The sequence below is a fragment of the Nipponia nippon genome, unplaced genomic scaffold (assembly GCF_047370975.1).
Source record: "Nipponia nippon isolate SJK-2023a ecotype South Korea unplaced genomic scaffold, ASM4737097v1 scaffold_4, whole genome shotgun sequence".
Lineage (NCBI taxonomy): Eukaryota > Metazoa > Chordata > Aves > Pelecaniformes > Threskiornithidae > Nipponia > Nipponia nippon.
The window spans coordinates 23,524,855-23,548,124 of NW_028262358.1; the positions used below are offsets into that span (position 1 = coordinate 23,524,855).

Here is a 23,270-nt window from a genome sequence, read left to right on the forward strand (position 1 = left end):
CTGTTTCTTCAGAGGCACTGTCCTCAGCATTCTTAGCGACTAATGAGGAACTTGGCACAGAAAGGCTTAGGCTGAAGTCACTGGTGATATTTCCGTAAGTGTGCTGGATTCAGGAATTTTGAGAAGGTAAGTTTTTAACAATAATTTTAGTAAAAAAAATTCCTGAATTCATTATTGGAAATAAGTTTTTAATCATAATTTTAGACTAATAAAGTGAGCCAAGATGAGCAAGATATTTTGACCATCTGGCTCCATGTAATGTTTTCTCCAAAAACTGTTTTCACAGAAGGTGAGCGGTTCAGATACTATACGTGTGTTATTGTCCATAGGGAAAGCCATGTATTTAACGTGTTTTCTGAAGGGCCTAGATGTAACTGAGTTTAAGGCCATCTGCATGTTTGTGGGTTTTACAGTTATGGAGAAAGGCTTGTTTTGTCAAGAATTAACATTCTTTATAAATCTGCAGCTAGACTTTGTTCAGATTTGTCAAAGGCTTTTTGGGAATTTACCTATCCATTTTACACGTAGTAGCCAAGAATTGAAACCTGAATCTCTCTAACTTTGAAAATCCCAACAACTACACTTTGGATAAATACAGAGTTTACATTTGGTGAATGGAGACCTGAAGACTGCCATATGTACATCATCATGCTACCAAAAGTGAAAATTAAACACAGCTGTGGAAGTTAAATGCAATTCTTAACCTAATAAAGGTGTGACAAACTCAGCAGGATGAGGTGGGGATCCAGTACCCATTTTTAATGCATACAGGTGTGATAACTGCTAGAATAGCAATTGTTTCACAGTCATTGCCAACTTTTGAATGACTACTTTTTTGCCAAGGCTTTTAAAAAGTTTTGTCAAAGTTTTAAAAGTCACAGAACAAGAGACGTGGTGGTTCAAAGAGGCTCTGTGCTATGTAACCAAATGCCATCTTTTTCTCTCTTACCCTTTAGTGCTGTGTGTCATTTAACAATAGGTGCAAGCACAGGTGTGCATAAGTAACTGATCTAAGATTAAATCTGAAATGAAATGATGAATGCTCTCAGCCACTATGTGGCTGGCCACGTGTGAATGGAAATTCAGGGCTTGGCAGGTTGGTAGCTATTCCTGTACTATTTTCCTTTTAAGGAGGACGTATTTCCGTAGGCATGCTGTGAGGAGGAAGCTGCATCAGTGGAATGGTTTGGCTGGGAGCCCAGGTTTCTTTCTTGCACTTCCCAAGTTGTGCAATGCCTGAATGAACGCTCTTGTCTCATGTTGCTGGTGCTGTGTAATGCTGATTTTCCTCAACTTAGGGATAAAGGGACTGACTAGAGAGAGGAAAGGTGGATGTGAATGAGGGAAGGACTTGAATAAGTTTAAGTTGTATTTCCGTTATGGTCAAGGCTTTCCCCTCAATGTACTTAAACTGGGCTAATCACAGTTAGGCAGTGATTCTTCTGATAACCAAAGGTCAGAGTTCAAGGTCTCAAGTGAAGCTCTTCTAATTTTCATCCTGAAACCTCCTGTTTTTCTCACTGTGGTGATATTGTGGGTTTTTGTTATTTTGTTTTGTTTTTAACAGATTGCAGAAAGGTGCAGTGGCTATTGTTATCTTACCTCTTACCGTTAATTTTGTTTATTAAAACTAAATTTCAGCAGATAAATTTTGTGCTTTCATTTTCTCTCCCAGGTTGCTTTACTTATGAATTGTGACTGCTCTGCAAATCTTGGACTATCTTAATCTTATGTTTTCTAATTCAGTTTCTCATTTTACCTGCAGTTGATGTTTTCCCAGCATCAGCTGAGAGTGAAACAGTTTAGAAACTTCAATATAGTTTCCTAATGGTTAGCATATAGGTGGTGTAGGCACACTGAGCCTAAATAATTATAATAGTGCTTGGAATAGTAGACATGAAGAAAGATGAGCACACTTCTGGAACTTAAGAAAGAACTTGCCCAAATACTTTACAGAAGCAACTTATTTTGAGACATTTAAATTCCTTCTGAAAGATGGAAATTATAATTGCAATATATTTTGTTTCTTAGATCCAGCAAGGCACCAGTATTTTGGGAATGGACTTTTAGTAATGCCAGTTAAATTAAAAAAAATTCTTCTGAACAAACAACTATATCTTCAGTACCAACATGTACCATTCTTTGAGCCAATTTCATAAAACATAGTTGGATTGTTCACCGTAAAGAGAATGTGGTTGTCAAAAAAGCTATCCATTCATTAACTTTAAGAAATCCAATTTGGTTTTAGTTCTTGATGAACGAGTAGGCATGATAAATTTTCTCCTTGAAGTTTTGTAGAGTCTATTATGAACTGAAGGTTATTCCAACTTCACATTCTTCATGAAGCTCTACTTAGAAGCTAATATTGTGAGTTCATACAAATAAAAAATGAGCTTCTGAGGTGCTCCTGAACTACTTTAAAAGTATTTTTACTGGTTTGGATTTAAGCTAATTAAGACCTTGAATATCATTAGTCTTTGTGACTAATAAATTTGAAAGAATTGAAGAAAACAGGATAGTTTGTTTAGGTGTTTAAACAATGTACCCGGTATCCTAGCATCGCACTGGTGTCATATTTAAACTGTAACTTGACAGAGTTGAATATGTGTAGAGATTTGCTTTTTTGTTTAAAATTTATTTCTTGAAAATTTCATGACATGAATGCACATTAAGAAGTGCTGATATTTCAGATACTCTGTACAGCATCACATATTTGGCCATAGGAGGTCTTTTGTTTCCCTCACAAGGTCAAATGGTAACTGTACAAACTCCAGTTACTACAATGCTACAAACTACAATAAGAGACATTGTTTAAAATGCATCCAAATGGATGCATTAGGTGAACGTCTTCTGTGCCTCAAACACAGTAGGTACCATTTTGCATCTTTAAAGGTTTAACTAAATCTGAATCTCAGGATGTTAGCCTATGTTGAGTATCTAAATACTTAAAATTTTATTCTTCTGCCTACCTTCCTTGATTTGTTGTTAGAGTAACTTAAAAAGATTTTTAAAAAAATGAAGAGATGGTTTTCTTATTTCCCTATATGCTTTCTCACTTCTTGTCTAAAAACAATACTTTAAATTTTTAAATGGGGGAAGGAACACAGAATGAAACATCAATATAGAGTATAGTAGTGTTCTTGTAAGGTAAAGAAATAGTGTTTTCTCTTTTTTTTTTTTTTTATTTCAGTGCGATCACTGTTTGCCATTGTACAATGACAAGCCTTTTCGTCCAGGTGACCAAGTTCATGCCTATAATTGCAAACCTTGTCAATGTTACAGCCATGCAGTAAGCTGCCACTATGACTTAGCAATGGACCCTTTTCCTCAGGAATACTACAGAGGCAGCGGTGGAGTGTGTGATAACTGTCAACACAACACAGCCGGTAAGTCACACAAAAGAGAATGGACTGTTTGTTTTGCAGTCACTTTTTGGCTAAGTCTTGTGTCAACTGAAATAAGTAATGCTCAATGACTGTCATTCCAATAAATTCTTGTGTACATGTATTTTTAAACTATCCAGATAGTGCAGTAATTACAATTGTGTCAATACTTAAGCTACAGGAAAATACTGCTAAAATTTGACCCAATCTTGTATAAAATCTTCTGTGCAAAACACATTCTAATAAATAATTAGCACATATAGTTTCAAAGCTGTTTTCATTAGATGTGCTAGAGCATTTAAATCCAGAATATCATCTTTCTAATTGAACCAGTTTAATAGATAACATATTAAAAATGTTGTCAAATTTTGCTGTAATGTCAGTTGCTTGCTTATTGAGTAAAGGTTCCTATTCTGTGTAAGTAGTAGATTTGAATACTTTTTTTTTAACAGTTCTATTTCAGTTTTCTTGGCTTCATCTAGTAAAGGGAAAAAAGAAAAGTTTCGGGTTCAATGATAATTTTTCCAAAAAATGTATAGGCATTTGCATGGCACAGCTTCTATATAAGTGTGGTATTATATAACAGATGGAAGTTTAATGGAGTAAAACATAGTTTGTAACAGGTTCATTGTTTCATATGCTCTGGATCACTAAATTGGCAGGTAGAGATGAAAGGTGCATTAAAATGGACGTCCTGAAAATTATAGAATTCTCTCAAAGGAATAGAGTCTTTAATTTTGAATTATACAGCTAATTTTAATGAATTGGAAGCCATAATGCATAACCTTTCTTTCATGCAGGAAGGAACTGTGAGCTGTGCAAGGATTTCCATTACAGACAAGCAGGTGCAGATCTTTCAGCCATCGATGTTTGCAAACCCTGTGACTGTTATGCAACAGGCACCAAAAATAAGAGCCTTCTGTGTGATAATGTAAGTAGCCTCAATACAGAAAAATGACAAAACATTTTCATCTGCTGGGTAGACAGCAGTAACATTTTACAAAGGGTATTTAGATGGTAACTACTTTGTAAAAAATACCTAAGTTCAGCTTTTTCAAAATGACAATTAGCTTACGTCAGAGACCAAAAGCTGAGAAAACACAGAAAGCAATTTGAGATGTACTGTTGAAGAGTTCTTCATCTAGATCAGCAATAGACATAAAAGATGCTGTGTGAATTTTCAGAAATGAGTAGTAGTTTTGGGATACTAACAGGTACCTGTGCACTCAGTAATGTTAAAACATCCAGGTTTTGAGTGGTTTTGAAGGTCTTGATACTGTCTTAAAATTAGTAACAGATTTTGAAAATCCAGGCAATAAGCTGAGCCTGGAATTGAACTAAAATTAAGCTAGTTTTTCTTGTAATAAGACAAGGATTGATCTCCCTCTTAATTCATAAAGTCCATTTAAAAAAAAAACCAAACAAACAAACAAAAAAAAACCAAACAAACAAAAAAACAACAAAACCCCCACAAAATTATGCTGAAAAGAGAACACCATCAGCTATGCTTTTTAAGCCTATGGACCTCATTGACATGCGAGACACATAGTCCAATAATAAATCTATCTAACTTTCAAAACATGCATGTCAAGAAAAAAAAGCAGGAAAAGTAACTGAAGTCTGGAATATATATTAAAGATACATTGCAGTTCATGTTCTAGTCACATATGTCCTGTCCATTGCCAAAATCCAAATTTTCTTAGGAATAGGAAAGAAATAGCTTCTTTGTCTAAAATTTATTTTAAAAACATTTTAAAGCTAGAACTTGCTCTACAGGGAATTGAGATAGAACTTCTTCAGCCTGTTGCCACATTTCTTGTCTCTGCTATTTTCTAAGTTTTTTTCATAAAACTATCTCTAGCATTTTTCATATGATGTCTCTTGTTACTGCATTTTATTTAACAGTCAGCTCTTGTCGATCCTCTTGTATTTTCATCCTTGGTTCTATACTGGTACAAATACATGCCCAGTTTGATTCAGTGTACCTTCATGGGACTTGTGCATTAGTGCATATGCTGAGTGATAAGCAAATTTAGCACAATGTGTTTTTTTAAAATAATCCCCTGTACTAACAGGGGATTATTTTATTTTTTATTTGTACTAACAAATAAAAATTAATTTGTAATTTTCTGTCTTCTGAATATGATACCTTTTGCCAGCATCACAGAAATGAAAAAAAAACTTGAAAAACATAGATAGCATGTTAGGACTATTTTTTAAGGTGTCGGAAGAATGAAAGCAAATGCTGATTTGCATGTCCATGGTTTGTGGTGAAATGTTAACGTAAAACAACTTTAGCTGTGATTAATAATCAGAGGAAGAGTAGTTTACAGAAATCACTGCTTTATAGTGAAATATACAAGAACATTGATGAAGCTTGACTGTGAAAGTATGAACGGGGAGATAAAATGGGAAAAATGGGGGAGACCGTATTGCTCAATAAAGCATCAGTTGACTGCTGCAGTAGAAGCAGAGCAGGGAGAAATGATTAAGAGGCATTAAAGACTAGATTAATAAGGCTGGGGACTAAAGGCTGAAATGAATTACATGAAATAGGAAGGCATCATTGAAGGAAGTGTTTCCAAATTTGACCTGTGGAAGATGGAATCGTAAGGAATAAGGACTCTACTCATGAAAATTAATTGTCACGTCACAATTATAATTTTCAAGGAAATATGCCAAAAATTGGGAAGAATGCACTTTTACTGCATAACTCACTATTTTCTGCAGTTCATCAAGATTTTTTTCTTTCCACAAAGTGCCAGTTGTGTCACTAAGTTCCAAGAGGTACAGAGTTCCAAAATTCATCCATTGAATCACAAATTAATCTATTGAATCACACAGAAAGAATATTTACTCATCAAATGAAGTGTTATTAATGTAGATAGTTTACAGGATGGGTAGAAGAGCTTACTGTAACACGGTTACTCCCATCTCAGTTCTTTGGACGGATCATGAAAACTTTATGCCTGTTCTGTTCACCTATTTCACTCTACAGTGAGAAAGGCATGTAGGTGTGTAGCATTTCTCTCTTGAATAGGTTCTCAGTTCTCGTACATCTGTAGATCATGCCCACTTACAAATCAGTGTGTAACTTCATTTATATTTTAAAGTGTGAACTAACATATTAAAAACTTCAAAATTATAACTTTATGGCTTGTAGTAATGAGTGGAATTTTAGGAGATTGGTGTAGCAGTGCATCCATGAGCAGTTCGTTAGACCTTTTTTGCAGAGAGAGGTCTTCCCTTGAGACTGATGGGTACAGGAGAGAAAATTGCTACAGCCTAATAAAATTTGTCCACTTCTGTGCTGATTATTGACATCTAATAAGTGTAGAAAAGATATACACATTGGTTGGATCCTCTTTGTGAACATTTGTCACAAAATATTTCAAACAATCAGAAAGTCCAGATGAATTATTTGAGGTGCCTGAGTTTTATGAGAATGAAAGAAGAACTGGCTGCCTTCTTCCCTTCTCCCTAACCATTCACACATGAGAAAATTCTGCCAGAATACTACTGATGTGATCATTCTTGCTCTGTATAGAGAGCTGGAGATTAATTTCTTCTGGCCCTTATACCCCAGCCCTTGACTCATTTTTCTGTGCTGCTTTTTACCCAGACTGCTCTACAAATGCTTACATATTCAATCAGGCACAGCCGTTTGTAGTCCTTTCATGATTCTATTATAATATGCCATATATAATGATGCAAAAAAAGGCACTCTTCCAGGGCATTTGTTTCTAGGCAAAGCTGAAAGTGCTGCTATTGCTTCTACCTAGTCTTTGGAAGTACCGTTCTGGTCTCAGTGAAGGTAGGCATCTTTCTTTACCCAGCTTTTGCTGATTTTTAAAAATTTACTCTTAACATGCAAATAAATATGTATCATCTACTTATTGGTGGAAAGAAGCTGTACTTTACTGCAGAGCGTATTGTTCAGAGTTGCAAAGACTTAATTGCCTTCTGTCAAGGTGGCAGCTATATTGTCTCATGTTGCAAGAAAACTCTTTCTAAGGCATGAAGATGAACAAAATGTTAGTTACTGTTTTCTCTGAGGAGTCAAGTGAAAACAGATTCCAGTGCTACCAAGTAAGCTTTTGAGCAGGCTTCAGATTTCACCGTTCTGTACACTCCCTAAATATTGCTCTACTGAATTTCTTTAATTTTTCTCCCTCAGTTTTGAATGTTTGATTTATTTTTTTTATACATAATGGAAAAACTAGCTAATAGCTGTGTATGTATATATATTTTAAACCAAAGTAGAGTCTTTATTTCTGATAACTTCACTTCTGGGTTGATAAATTCTTTGACCTAAACTAGAATGAGCGTTCCCCTGTTCTCATTTTTCCACCTACATAGTTTTCAACCCATTTATTGTGATTGACAATAAATAAATAACTGGAATGTGTGTTACAAGGGAAAGAACATAGGTAAAGCAGTTAATTAAGGACATTTCAGTCAACAGATATATCAAATAGAATAAGGAATATAAAGGATGCAAACATGTCAATGAAAAGCTCATGTGCATAGTGGAGTCCATAAAAAAAATCAAGTTAAAAAACACTCTGTGTATTCTGAATCCTGGATTTCCCTTCATGGAAGGCCTTTAATCTTATTGCTAAAATAAAGGAAAATGAGCTTTTTGTGTTAAATAATTCCATGGCTTAATTTCTGATGGGTTTTGTACCATGGAAATGCTGGTTTTCTGTGATAGTTTGTCAAGTTATTTTGGGGATTTGGCCTACTCCCACCCTTTGCAGGATCATGGGCAGAGGGTAAACACCTCATTTTACATTTTGGGCAGAAGTAGTAGAAAGCTACTGGCTTTTGAAAGTCATCATATGCAATGACAAGAAGAGATAGCGGGGGAGTGAAAAGGAACTTCATTATTGCTGCTTATTCAATTTTCAGTTCCCAAAGCTGACATACTGAGAATACTCTCAGGTATTTGGTGGTCAGATCATTAACCTATGTGTGTGAGCTAGCACACCTTGCAGTTCTCATTTCCTAAACTGAAGAAAAGGAAAAGAAAAAAGTCCTCAATCCCCTTGCTCCCTGCTCCCACTTCCTGAGATTGCAGTCAACTGGATGCTGGGGTCCTTGCCAGATTTGCATCAAGTAAGATGGTAGTGAGAAGCATATGATTAGCATTTATATCAAAAAGGCAGAACATAAAGATCGGAAAGCCAGCAGTGGCAGGATGAACAGAAAGAATTTCATGCAAGAACTAAATATACCCAGGGGTCTCAAAATGTAAATTTTAGGGCATTGCCAGCTGGTCAAGGGAAGGTGCTTCTGTCCTGGTAGAGAGTAAATAATTGAAATTAGTAATGACTCAGCCAATTGCAAAAGGTTTTTTGGGTTTTTTTGTCATGTGTTTTGAGCTTCAAAAGCAGAAGTTAACTTTGGTAAAAGAAACATAGAAAGTGTCAGCTTTAGTTTTTTATTAGTAACATCAAGCCACATCTCATATTTATTCTCCAGAATTGGAGAGACTTTCTGATAACATTTCTGGCAGTATGTTTCTTCTATTACAGACACCAAAGAATAGCTATTTGAAATTATAGGGATATCCAAGGAGAAAAAGATGGTTTTAACTTTCAGAAAGGCTTAGGCCAGCTATTTTTTTCAGCAAATTCCATTTTATACTTTATGAATACATATGCTCAACAAGATTTTAAGTAGCCAGAAGATATATTTCTGAGACCATGATATGTACATGTTGAATATCTACTAGATGAGCACTATGGCTAAATTGCTTAGGGTACAGCAAGCTATAATTAAGACAATTCTTTGGAATACGTCACACTTTGTCCTGGGTACTTAAATCTCTTCTTAAGTCCTTATATCATTTTAGTAACTGGACATTGTGAGGGTTCCTGAACAGGCTTCTCTTTGAATTTGTAATTCTCGATCTGATAAGTTATTAGATGAAAGTGTCCCCCAATTAAAGAGTGGTATCACTACAGTCTAAAGCAGTGTGAACAGCTCGGTATATCTAAAATTCAGAAATATCAAGTACTCTGCTTCCTGATTAAGGACAATGATGCTGTAGCTCTGATTTGTGCCGGAGGAAATTGCTTGCATACTTTTTATAACTGTTTACATTCAAGGATATGAGACTAATGTGTATTTCATACGTAAATTATAAATGACACAAGGGATATATGCCAACTCAGCATCAGTGATTTTCTGTATCAAATGACAATTGTAATTATGAGGCCCCAAGATACACCACCACTTGGTAGTAATGCTCGGCTAGACTAATTTTCGTAGTGAACAATCTAGACAGATATTTTTCCATAAGTGATTTAGTACCAAGATGGTCATGTTAATAGACAGGCTGTTTCTGTCTGCTTACTGTTTGGGTCAGAACCAGGCCTCTCAGGCATAAGCAACAGGAGAACAGATTGCTTTCTGCTCTTCTATAACCAGCATAATTAAAGTCTATTTCTTTAAATGGCAGATAGCATTTGGATCGGGGGGAAGAGGGGAACATTCAGTAATATCTCCAGTGCACAACTGGTGAAATCCTGGTTAACAAAATCTTTATTAATTGCTACTAGTATTCTCAATGATACTGTTGTTAACAGAGTAAGCTAGATTTACAGAAATAATAATAGCACTAACAACAGCAACCACTTTGCTTCATAATTCACTTAGATTTTTATGTAACTATACAAATGGTTTGTTCTACCCATTTTTATGTAGATTTCCATATTATAACCTGTGGTACACCTATTTCTGCAGCATTATAAACATTTGTCAGCTTGTACAACTTCTTTATAACAGTATCCATTGCCAAGCATTTCACAGTGCTTCTGGATTATTTTGGTGCTTCTCTGTCCATACAGAGGAATTAAAGATATTCTTTTTCTTTATTTCCCATTTTTTTAAAGCCAAATTTTCCCCAAATTAAGCCCAATTATTAGTTTCTTTCCTAAATTCATGCAGTAACCAATTTTCATAGGAACTTCAGAGTGCATATGTACCTTAATTTTGCTTTTCTCTTTTAGCTAAAATTCGAGTTCTTTAAAACTATTTTTTATTGCTTTTTACTGTGTTTTTTCTAATTTGTGTGTTGTACCCTTCAACTATTTAAGCTGAAGCCTTACCTTTCCTTCTCATGTCTTAAATATGAGATTCCTGTTTAGTATGTCACAGAATGACATTTCCCTTTTCTGGAGTGGTATCATATTGTTCATATTTAATTAGTGGAGGCCCAATATCACTTCCAGGTTATTTTCCACATTATTTTCTTCACAATTTTTCTTTATTTCATGTTTGATGTCTCCTTGCAATGTGTTGTGTTTTGAACTTCCGGATTTAATTCAGCTTTACTGATTTTAGAATATTTGCGCAAAGAGTAAAAGTGATGTTGAAAATCAACCTGCTGAGGGTGATCATAGCACAGCAGTGACCACCCTGACCAGGGCACGGTCCCGCAGCATCAAAACATGGCCAAGTGCTCATAACAGGGTCCACTGACAACCCCAGACAAGGCAAAGTGATAAATCAGGTCCAGGGTCCATCCAGGGAGTCCAGTCTGCAGCCAGCAGGAGATGAGGCTGAAGACATGGCTGCAGCCTAAGTCCAAGGGATCCCTCCAGGAGGCAGGGGACAGGAACAACAGCAGCATAGCCCAGGTGAGGTGTGGATGCCCAGACTGGAGCTTGTCTGGAGCTCCTGGGCTGTGGGCAGACGGTGTGAGTGGAAGCCCCAAGTGAGGCTGCTCAGGGCCATTAAGCTTGGTTGGTGTTTTCAGGGTCTTGATGGTGCTGGCTGTGCATCCTGAGCTGGGGTGATCTGTGGGGCTTGTAAGCATATTCTTCCTTCTGTCTTCAGAGTCTGCTATTGAAAGTATTGAAGAACTTAGCATCCAGGACAGGCAATTACAGAACCCTACAAACCTTCCCAGTTTTACTTTTAACTACTTTTTTTCCCCTCCATCTACTATTTTTGTCTGGAGCATATTTCTCAACTTTTTCTCTCAAATTCTGCACAGCTACTTGAAGTGTATGCAGTATATGAAGGAAAAAAATGGTGTAATATGGGGCACATTACAGTGGCATATTTCCCTTAGCTGATATTCATGTTTCTTGTAATGCCACGCTTACTATAGAAGGCAGAGTTAAAGTGGAGTTATGTATTTTAATTTGTTATTCTGTATTTTGGAGACTGAACTTCAATAGATATCTTTCATCTTGATATCCTATATTGACAGAGAATGGCTGAAGAAGCAGAATTAAAAGGTTGCTAGTAATTTATAGCTAAGACAAAACCAAAATAGTAATTTGTGAATACAATCAGAGGCTCCTTTTTGTCTTGTCTATAGAATGTTTTTTCTCTGCTTGACTTTTTTTCACAAGACTTTGAAATCAGTGTTATGGAAGAACGGTGGATTATTTACAGATCCTCTAATCTGGTACATAGAAACCTGTTTTCAGATCTATCAAGAAGCAAGACTTTCACTCTTTTTAGAACCAGGAAACCAGTTGCCACTTGTATTGATTACAGATGGAAAACTCTTCTCTATGTGACAGCAAGGTAGGAGGAAATTTATATAGGGAGATCTCCAAATGGTTTCATTGGCTGGTTGCTGGAGAAAACTTGAATTGTATTCTTCATTTGGCCAGATATTTCTCCGTCATTCTGAAAAGTTATATTTATTCTTCTGGCATATTTTTTTACCCTATTAAGAGAAAGTTTGGGGGCATACATTTTCTGCAACTGAATGGGATGGAAATTACTGCTTCTTGTAATAGCTTGACACTTAAAATTATGCTGAAGAGACTGGTGCTCTTTGCTTCTCTTAGCACTCAGTAATCTACACATTTCAGTTGTTGCTTCAGGAAATAGCTACCATCCGCTCACAATTAGACGGGGGTTTCCATGTATTTATGATAAGAACAGCCATACTGGATGAAATGAGACTTTCATCTAACACAGTATCTTCTCTGATAGTTACCAGAAGCTGGTGTTAAGAAGCATGATCCTTCTGTGATATACTTTTCTAGATTCCAGTTATTTATGGTTTGGGGACTAACTGAGCTGAACTCAGGGGTTTCATCTGAGTTGTCATGTTTAGTGTGCACATATGGAATTAATCTAACTCATTTTTTAATGCACTTCAAAAAAATGTATTTTTCTACACACTTGAAGTGTAGAGAAAAAGTACTTTTATGCTCTTTTAATTTTGCTTTCTGATAATTTCCTAGGTGTTCTCTCCTTATATTGTGGGAAATAATGAATATTCATTCTGTGAGCCATTCATGATTTTATAGACATGTATGCCCTTCATTTTAGTAACTTCTTTCCAAACAGAAAAGTCTTTTTTTTTAGTCTCTTTTCATTTGTGTCTTTGCTTATCCTCCTCACTCTGTGACCTCTTATTTTACAGAGGGTAACCAGATACACAAATTGTGGAAAATATTGATACACAATGGATTTTTATGACAGAATGTCATTTTCTGTATAATTTTCAGTTCTTTTCCTAATAATTCCAGTATTTCTATCACCTTTTTAACTGCCTCAGAGCTTTCAAATGATTTTTAGGGGGAATGGAGCAGCTTTAACAGCTCCTTTCTTGAGTGATAATAGCTAATTTTGGACTCATCGCTGTCTACCTATAGTCAGCATTGGTTTTCCCCAGGTGTGAAGTTTGTACTTCTTGATGTAGAAGTTAATTTGACTTTTTGATCATTCATTTCGTTCAGTATACACAATATTTCCAGATGTTGCTGACTTAAAGGAGTGCAATAGATTCATGAAGCATGATTTTTCTTTGCCAAAAGGTACCGATCTTTCCCAATATATCAAAATCATGCTTTCATTTCTATTAATTCACTCTTTACAGAAAAAGGCTACTAGTCTGTGGATATCAGAAGCTTCCTTACAGCCTTTTGAGGACATTGATGTAACTTCTATACTTTTATTCCTCTTTTACTGAGGTTGATTTAAGCAATTAACTCAGTAATTTTACATTTCAGTTCATCTAGAACTCATGACTTGTGTGTAGTCACTTTTCAACAGATGAGATTTTGCTAAAATCTTTTCCTTCTGACATTTCAGTTTGAAATCAGTCTTGAAAATCATTCCTAATGTAGAACAGTAACACCTCTTTCATAGTGAACAGCTGTGAAATACTTGCTTTGCAATCTCTGTTGTGGTTCTGTCTTTCCTGACTGCTACACAGGATCACAGAAGCATTAGTTGGTCATCTGCTCCAGCTGAAAGTAGGATTGTTATCAGTGCTAGATCCAGTCAGTCATGATTTTGTCTGGATGAGTCTTGATACCTCTGGGGATGGAGATTCCACATCCCCTCTGGGCAACCTGTTACTGATGCTGCACTTCTCTCTTAGTGAAAAGTTCTGATGTCCAGTCTGAATCTGCTAATTATGCCACTTAATTATTTATTGCCCTCACTGATTCTCTGGTAGTCTTCCTTTGTTTCTGACATTTGAAAATTTTTTTTTTCCTTCATGCCTTAAGCATGTTGTTTGTTAAAAGCTGAATTTTGTATTGTCTTATTCTGGTTTTAAAACTTGGTGCTGGTTATCCTCTCTTATTTAACTTCCTTATTTTGATCTGATTTCCACTTTTTGAAGACGACTTTTTGCATGTAATGCTTTCCTTCATGTGGTAGCTTTTGGAGTAACTTTAAAGTCTTTTTGGGTATGAGTTATATGTTTGTTGAGTGCTAATGAGGTATCTTTGTATAATACTTGCTATTGTGTAACCTGAGTATGCTATGATCACTAACACAAAATGTTTCTTTTTACAGTTATGTATTAGCCTAGGTATTTTTCTTCATTTAGGATTAAACTCAGAGTTGCTTTTCACATGCAAGTTCTCTGATGAATGGCTGTGATGCATGACTGGGTCTCTTATAATAAACTAAATATCTAGATCAAATCCAGTCTAAAAGGGAGTAACTTGAAGATCCTTGTTGTTGTTTTCTGCTATTGTGGTCTCTTAACTCTTACCTTTTTGTACTTGCTGTTGTCTTTGTTTAGAAAATATTGTTTTCTTGCCTTTTTAATATCTTAATCTTCCTGAAAAAATGTTGCTGATACAACAGTAATAGATGTCTATCATGAAAGCGTATTAAAGAGGTTTTATTGGACTACAGAATCCTTTTATGCAGAAGGGGTAGGAACACATGCTTCTCTAATTTTCATTCAGTGTTTTCTACACTGAGAATTTACTATTAGATGTTGAAATACTGTATCTTGTATTAATAAAGCTTAGAGCTTCATTGTAGATTGGAGGGTGTGATAACATTTATTTTAAGTGGAACTTCCAAGTAGCTTTGTCTCTAATGCCGCAGGACTCGGTTGTTTCAGCTTTGCCTGACTCATAGGTTTAAGATGAAAAAGACAACTGTCAGGAGAAATTTTTGTTCTGGTAGCTAATTGAAAGCAAAGTACATTGAACTACAGCTGTTGATGATGTAGATGAATAACTAGGTTTGAATCACTGCACTTTTTCATACTTGTAAATATTGGCACTGAAAAAAATACGCTGACCCAAAGAAAATTACTTATAATGCAGAGTTTAATTGTTTGCTGCCATCTCTGCATTCCCCAGAACACGAGTTAGAAAAGTTAGGTTTTGCTCCTTGATTATGAATCCTGAACCTTTTGCCAATTCACGTCTCCTGCATGTCTCTGTTGCTTTGACTCCCTGTTCTCATCTATGTTGTGTATTGACTGATGTCTTCCATTTGTTTCCCCATCCCTGTGCCTTTGCCCTTTCCCTGTGGTCAGTTTTCCCACCATATTGGAAAGTGATGAATACAGAGATTGTATTTTTTCTGGCTTTTAGAGGTTTGAAATTGAGATAGCTTTACAGGAGCCCTTTCATCTTGTAAATACTTCCAGATCATGGCCCAGGCATAACAAAGGATGCCTCACTATTTCTGAATAGCAATGCTACCTGTTCAGGGAGTAGGAGAGGACCTTTCTATCCCACCACTGAAGTGGGACGCTTAGATCCCAGCTGAACCAAGAAAAGAGGGAGAGGTTTTCAGATACTGAGCTGTTGGGTCACGTCCTTCTTTAAAGGAAGAGAAAATTTATCTTGGATGAGTAATCAGAGAAGAAAACTTTCAACTTTGCTTCGTTCTTATTTAACTAATATTTTCACTAAAATAAATAAGCATATGGTCTGAGCAAAAAAAAATGCAAAATTGGACCTTTGAAAATGGTAGTGTTTTGCAGTAACTGTGATTCAAAAAAGTAGTTTGTTTTAATAGAAGTCACCATTTATACAATGCATTTTTGTAATTATTCTTTGCAGTTTTCTCTGTCCAGATGGTAAATATTGCCACATTGTTTACTCAAATCTTTTTTCCTTCTGTTTTGAAAGAACAGGACTCTTAAACCCTATTTAAAAATTTAATACTTACACTCTATTTAATATTTCTCTCTTTTTCTCTCAACAAATTAAGAAAGTATGTTACACAGGCTTATTTTTTTCTGTTCCATTTAAAGTTTTTCCTCCCCGACTCATACTCCCATTCTTGTTGCTAATGAATGTATCATCTAAAAATAGATATGTTCATCATTCTATAATATTTTGTATCTTTCTAGATTGGAGGCCAGTGTAATTGCAAGAGACATGTGTCTGGCAGACAATGCAATCAGTGCCAGGAAGGATTCTACAACCTACAACAGTCAAACCCTGATGGCTGCAGTCCCTGTAACTGTAATACCTCTGGGACAGTCAATGGAGATATTACCTGTCACCAAAATTCAGGCCAGTGCAAGTGCAAAGCAAATGTTATTGGTATGTGTAATGCAAGAGTTTGGAGCCATTTTTCTTGTTATCCCTGGAAGTAAAACACACTTGATTTCTAAATGAAAAGTACAGTAAACTTCTTTGCTGAAGGCAGATTATAAAAATGAATGAAATTAACTGTTGAAAAATTATTAATTTAATAATTCTATCAAACTACAGCTTGAAGCTTAGTTTAATCAACCCTTTAGAAGTTTCTTTATGGCGTAGCTACATTAGCTTACATAGCTCCATACTAATAAGTCACAGAAATAATGTAATTTGCTTACTGCATAGATGTTTCTTTTAGGAAATTAACACTTTTTCAAAATGTTTTATACTTAATGAGTTCTAAGCAAATCGTTTCCATGCTAGTTTTCTTAATAGACCAAAATAAATGGATTTTTTTCTCAAAATATTCTGTGCTACAGGGTCCTTTGTGATAAATCTATCAATTTTTTTCTATTATATTTCTTTGAACTGTTCCTATGAAATGCAAAATAAGTCAACATAATTCCACAGATCATATACATAGCTAGGGTTAGTTATCAAGGGCCACATAATTTTAATTTTGTAATTCAATGCCAAGCTGATTATAATAAACTGCTACCTTCTGTGTTATTTATCATTTTTTTTTACAAGACGTGCTTTTTTGTTTGTTACTCCCACAGGTATTTTTCAGAAATTAGATTTGATTATAGCAATTTATTACTTCCAGCATATTTGAGGGGAGCCACAGCCACATAAGGACAAAATTTATCAAGTGCCCAAAATACACAGGATATATAATACACTTTGAAATGTTGATGTATGGGAATATTATGCTGGGAGAATTTCCTGATAAAGTGAGCCTTGCGTGGTAACTGTACATGTCTCAGACTATACATATGTCTCAAAAAAAAGAGATCCTTTTCTGCTTTGTTATTAACACAATTAGTAATCTATTTTTTCTTTAGCTAACCATAGCTATAGGTTGTATTATCAATATACAAGTAGATGTTAATTTATAAGTTTCACTGACTTGTGAATATTGATTTATTTGTAATATAGTGAGTCTTTGTTTCTTCTTTCTTCTAATTTCCAAAAGCAAATACAAAATAAAAAAAAAATGAAAATAACTCTAAACAGACATAAGCCTGAACAGTTTCTGTCCTCTTTCCTGTGCAATGGCAAGTACCGATGTTTTCCATATGATAAAAAGGGTGCTAAGAGTAAAAAATAATCTCTGTGCATCTTAAACCTGCTCTCTACATTCAATAAAAAGGACTTAAGAGCATTCTTAATTATATATTCTTTGCCTACATTTCACATTTGAACGCCTTTCTTAACTCAGTGGGAGTTTGGTGTACAAGAAATGCACGGTCTGGTTCTCATGTATTTGATTGCCGACATATTATTTTAAATATTTTCTCCCTTTCATGAAAACAATAAGAATTATTTTTATTTCCACTGAAGTAGTAATACAAAAAATGTGTAAATCTACGCGTTCTGCAAATTTATCGTAACTATGGTGGGGGGCTGTAGTTACACAAGTGTGTGTTCGCTGTATAAAGACCTAATTCTTTCCAGACTGGATTATCTTTTTTGTTTTCCAAACCAATTGTAAATAAGCTTCTGTATATTGGAACGTGTGCAGCAAACTTTAACAAAGAACTTTCCTCTTTGGATTTCTAAATTGGTTTTTAGAGCAATCTGTCTATTGCCGTTTTATCTGTTTAAACAAACACTGTAACAGAAAAATGCAGCTATGGACTGCGGTGTTATGAAACACGAACTGTTAGAGTTAACACAACTGTTAAATCTTACTAATGATTCTATCACCAGTAAAATACATTAGCACCAATAATTTTATTAAAGTAGGTCATTCATCTAGAATAAAAAGGTAGAAGAATGTGAATTAAATGCCAAGCGTGCTAACTCCCCTGTACTTGTTAACATTGAATGTGATGCCCTGTAGGCCTTCCTCAGTATCGTTAGGAATAGATTACCTGTCAGGAATATGTATGGCATATTCAAATAAGCACTGCGCATATTTTTAAAACTGATATGATATGAATCCATGTAGACCAATTTTAATAGTTCAAAATGAGTCATAATTCTTGTTAACAATACAGTTATTTTTAAAATTTGCAGCAATAGTGGTCCTTTTTTATTTTCCTTATTGAAATTAAATGATATGCCTTAGGTGAGTCATTCATCACTGTTAAAGGAACTTGCCTTCTGTTGGAGTTTTGGAGTTTTTATCCATATGTATAATGCATTTCCTACCATTTTCAGTTTTATTTTTCTACATGTAAGTTGCTAGATGTATTTTTGTATGGTTTTTTTATGTTTTTAAATGCTGACAATATTTTGCTAGAACATTGTATTTACATTTTTCTGAATGCAACAATTAAGTGACGGCTTCATAGTGCAGGATTTTCCCATTGCAAGGGAAAATACATAACTGAATTTGCATTTTTCATATAATAATCTAGTTTGCTTTCTTGTAATGTACATTTTATAAACTAAAATACAAATGCCATCCCTTGGGGCAGGGATAAAGCAAGCAATGACTTTGAAAACAAAGCTAATAAAACTGCAGGATGAAGTATGAAGCAAACAGTTTAGATTTTAATGTACTGCAGGAGTTAACTAAATCATACATTTAGATAAAAATATTTCATTTTGGATTATGGAAAACATTTTCTGCTTTCAGTAAGGGCTACCAATAAACACTACCATAAATGTAATCAATGTTAAAACTGAAGTACAGTGTTAAGTAAATCATTCATCGTAATTAGTCTAACTTGTGTTGTCATAGAGTATATTTAATGTTTTTAATATAATGTATAAATCTGTTATCAGAACAGATTGAGAGCCCAGTGCAATTCCCTGTATATTGTGTTTCTACAATACAGGGTGAAGAGTTCATGTAAGCATTGATTGTGCAACAGGTACTGTTCTGGGGGACAAAGAGATTAATTCTGGTTTGTCTTAGAAATGTTACAAACAATCTCTTGCAGAAGTGTCTTAAATTGTATTGAGAAGCCAGCAGAAACGCATTGCTTCTGCAACAAATTGGAAAAGTAAACAGATTTTTGGGATGCCACTGTTATTCAATTGATTTGTGCAGTCCTGTCATTCCTGTTAATTATGTTGGTGAAGAATATTAGTCCTTTCCTTTCTCTTTTTTTTTCCCAAGTGTAATATACTTATCCTTTTTTAAAATTGAAATTAATAGCTTTTCACCTTTTTTTATTAATAACTTTTCTCTTTCCAGGTCTTAGGTGTGATAGTTGCAATTTTGGATTTCAAGCTCTCAGATATTCTAATGAAGATGGATGTGAGCCTTGTTGGTGCAACAGCCATGGCTCAGTGAACCAATTCTGCAACCCTCTCTCCGGGCAGTGCAATTGTAAAGAACGAGTGAAAGGGCTTCACTGTGACACCTGCATGGACAACTTTTACGGCCTGGATGTAACTGGTTGTAAGGCTTGTGAATGTAATGTTGCAGGGTCGTTTTCTGGAACTGTGTGCGATGCAAAGACAGGGCAATGTGCATGTAAACCAAATATTGGAGGAAGACAATGCGACGAATGCCTAGATGGCTACCACAAAGTACAGGAAAATCATTCCTTTGTTTGTATGCCATGTAACTGTGATAAGGCTGGTACAGTAAATGACTCTCTGGTTTGTGACAAATCAACAGGACAGTGTCCTTGCAAAGCTGGTGTAACCGGCCTTCAGTGCAGTCAGTGCATGCTTCATACGTACAACCTCAGCATGAGCAACCACCTCGGCTGCCAGCGTTGTGACTGTGACGCGCTGGGCACATTGGCAGGAACAGTTTGTGACCACGTTTCTGGACAGTGTGTCTGCTTGCCTCAGCGTCAAGGGAGAAGGTGTAATGAGTGTAAACCAGGTAAGAAAATTGGAAGACAGTCTATTTGATGTAGTAAGTTTTGCTTTGTTGGATATTGTCGTGGTTTAATCCCATTTGGTAACTAAGCACCACACAGCCGCTCGCTCACCCTCCCCCCCGCCTCTGTGGGATGGGGGAGAGAATTGGAAAAAAAAAAGTAAAACCCGTGGGTTGAGATAAAGACAGTTTAATAGGACAGCAGAGGAAGAAATAATAATAATGATAAAAGAATATACAGAACAAGTGATGCACAATGCAATTGCTCACCACCTGCTGACTGATGCCCATCCCATCCCTGAGCAGCAATCACTGCCCCCCGGCCAACTCCCCCCAGTCTATATACTGAGCATGACGCCATACAGTATGGAATAGCCCTTTGGCCAGTCTGGGTCAGCTGTCCTGGCTGTGCCCTCTCCCAGCTTCTTGTGCACCCAGCAGAGCATGGGAAGCTGAAAAGTCCTTGACTAGCGTAAGCACTACTTAGCAACAGCTAAAACATCAGTGTGTTACCAACAGTATTCTCATCCTAAATCCAAAACACAGCACCATGCCAGCTACTAGGAAGAAAATTAACTCTATCCCAGCAGAAACCAGGACAGATATCATCATAGTTCCTACCATTTTTAATGTGTGTTTAGACAGCTTCATGTCTCTGACTTACATTATTAATTATTTTTCCATTTCTTCCTGTGTGAGTGAGAAGGAAGTATTAATATCCTGATCACAATCAAATATTTATTCTACTGCCAGAGGTTGTACAATTTGTGTTGTATAATTTCAACTGCAATTTCAACATGTTCAAAATAAGGTTAGGCCTAGTTCTTCTAGATATTGAGAAAATATACAAATTGTCATGGCCCATTCACTGAATAAGAGGTAAACTAGCATAGTTTGATGAACAGCAGCTATCCTCGTAATGAAAAATGTGGATTTGGAAGGCAGAGTGCAAGCTCTTCAAGAAGGACACTTCATGCATAAAGCTGAGCATGGCGGGAGGTACAGAGATGGTTCCTTAAACTCTGAGGCTGGCAAACCTGCCCCTTAAAAACATTCACCTGCCTTGCTGTGTTGAGGATGTGCTGGCTTTCATAAGGACTGCTTACAGTTCGGCCCTACAAGTAGGTAATACTGCAGTTGCTACGTATCAGTTCAAGATTTTGTACCATATTACTGTAAACAGAGTGGGAAGCTCTGTAGTTATATGTTAATGTTTTTGTTTTAAAAAGTAGGTGGGTAAAGTGAAACTATAGATAATATTAACCTACCTTTAGTAATAATATTAAACAGATAGGTTTAGTTCAAGTTAAATACATATGCAATTTATTAAAGTAGCAGGTCACATTAAAAGGTACATTATAGCTCCATTGGTTTTAATATGCCATTCAATAATTGGAACAGGGGTTAAAAAAGCTGCTTAACCTCCATTAAGTATTTTTAAAAATACTTTCATTTAAATTATTTTAGGTACATATACTAATAAATAAGGCAGCGTTCTGTTTTTCTTAGTTCCTCCTCCAGTGCTATTTGACCTGCTAACCCTCTACAGCAGCCACTTAATCAGAGATCGGCAGAGGAGTGATGTCAAGGCTTCCCGAGTCAGTGACCACCCTTGTCCTTGAAAAAGAAAGGCCAGGGTTTATGCAGAACTAAATGGTTTAAAAAGGTTTAATTGATAGTATGAACAGACTGGTTTGTAGAAAAGCTTACATGGCACTCAAAGGAATACTTCCACAATTGTTAAAAAAAAAAAAAATTTCTTGCTGGAAGAATTATTTTTAAATTTTCTACATAATAACTATAAGCATGTACGTGCTGAACATGGAGCTCTCTTCTGCAGGTGAAAGTGTAAATCCTTATCATTGTAAAAGCATTGTATTGTTCTTAGTGTAGCACAGCATGCTGTGTATTTTCACTGACATTTTAGTGCTGATTCTATTGTGAGCTCATTTTGACACTTAATATAGCTAACTTTTATATAAATATTCTTTGTTAGCATGTTCCAAAGATAAAACAGGGGTGAGTATAACCTGCTAGTAATACTGGTATTAAGCTGTAGAAGTATGGAAGAGTGTAACTGGTTTCAAGTACTATAAACATGTCCTAAGGCTTTGTCTTGGGACAAAGATAAGAAAACATACTCCAAGTATATATGTAGCCAACACAGCCTAATTAAAAGCACACAATTAATTAGTTAAAACTGGCAGCCCTAAAAACATACTAAGGATTGCTTAGGCTGTTGGGAAATTTCAACTCTGTGGTCCAGCTTTCCTTTAGTGGAACACAGGTCGTATGTCATTTGTTGTTTTTTTGGTTTTTGTTTTTTTTATTTTCTTTTTAGTCTATGTAATTATAAGTCTGTTTTAGTTAGTCTGTTATAGTTATTTAAAATAACTTCCCATTATAGCACTTCTTCTGTGTGCTTTGGTAAAATTTGAGAGGTTTCCAAAAGTTACCAAAATCTTAATGGAGGAAGAGTTGCCAATGGAGAAAAATTCAAACCGGACGTGAATTTATCATCTTATTATGAGATTTATTTTTAAATAATTCTTTCCAGAGCATTCAGCCATGTGTTTCATCTATTAGACTGTATCCATGACTTGCTCTCCTCCAGTTTGTTCTCATACAAGTAACATTTTTGGTAGAGTTCTATACATTTAATTTTTTTTTTAACCTGGTGGTGTATGCAAAGAAAGGAACGCTTATTTTTAACATGAAACCAAATGAAAGAGCAGTTTTACCTTGTATACAAACTTACTTTTGAGATGTCCTATGTTGCAGTGGTAGAAAAAGGATCTTTCCAACCCCCAAATAGTTGTGAATAGATTGTCCCTACCTCATTCCAGGGCTGTGGTGCCACACCGACCGGAATTTGTGCCATACAAATCCTTTTCAACACAGGTCTTTGCTGCTCCCATAGCAGGATCCAAGCTGTTTAAAAGAAGAAAAAAAAAAAAAAAAAAAAAATTTTGTAAGTTCTTTACTCAGTGACCACAGCTTTTCATGAAGTGGTATGTAGTATGGAAAAGATGTAAGTCAGCATGTAGCATGTGTGGCCGGGCGTCAATACTGAGCTTTTGTGTACATATTACCTCTCTTCTTGGCCAGAAAGATGTGAAGTATATTGTGACAACGTTGTCAGTGTTGTTAATTGTGCATTTTGAAGCACAGATTGTGGTTAAGAAATAAGCATTACTGCCATAGTTG

The 23,270-nt window shown here is 35.6% G+C and overlaps 1 protein-coding gene across 1 annotated transcript in view; it reads left to right on the forward strand.

The window, feature by feature from the left end:
• The window catches only part of USH2A (usherin), a 391,921-nt gene that overhangs the window by 50,934 nt on the left and 317,717 nt on the right, over window positions 1-23,270 (forward strand). The window contains exons 9-12 of the mRNA XM_087774988.1: window positions 3,191-3,386; window positions 4,184-4,314; window positions 15,979-16,174; window positions 19,425-20,066. Coding sequence (XP_087631114.1) covers window positions 3,191-3,386; window positions 4,184-4,314; window positions 15,979-16,174; window positions 19,425-20,066 — 1,165 coding nt within the window. The remainder of the gene's footprint in view (window positions 1-3,190; window positions 3,387-4,183; window positions 4,315-15,978; window positions 16,175-19,424; window positions 20,067-23,270) is intronic.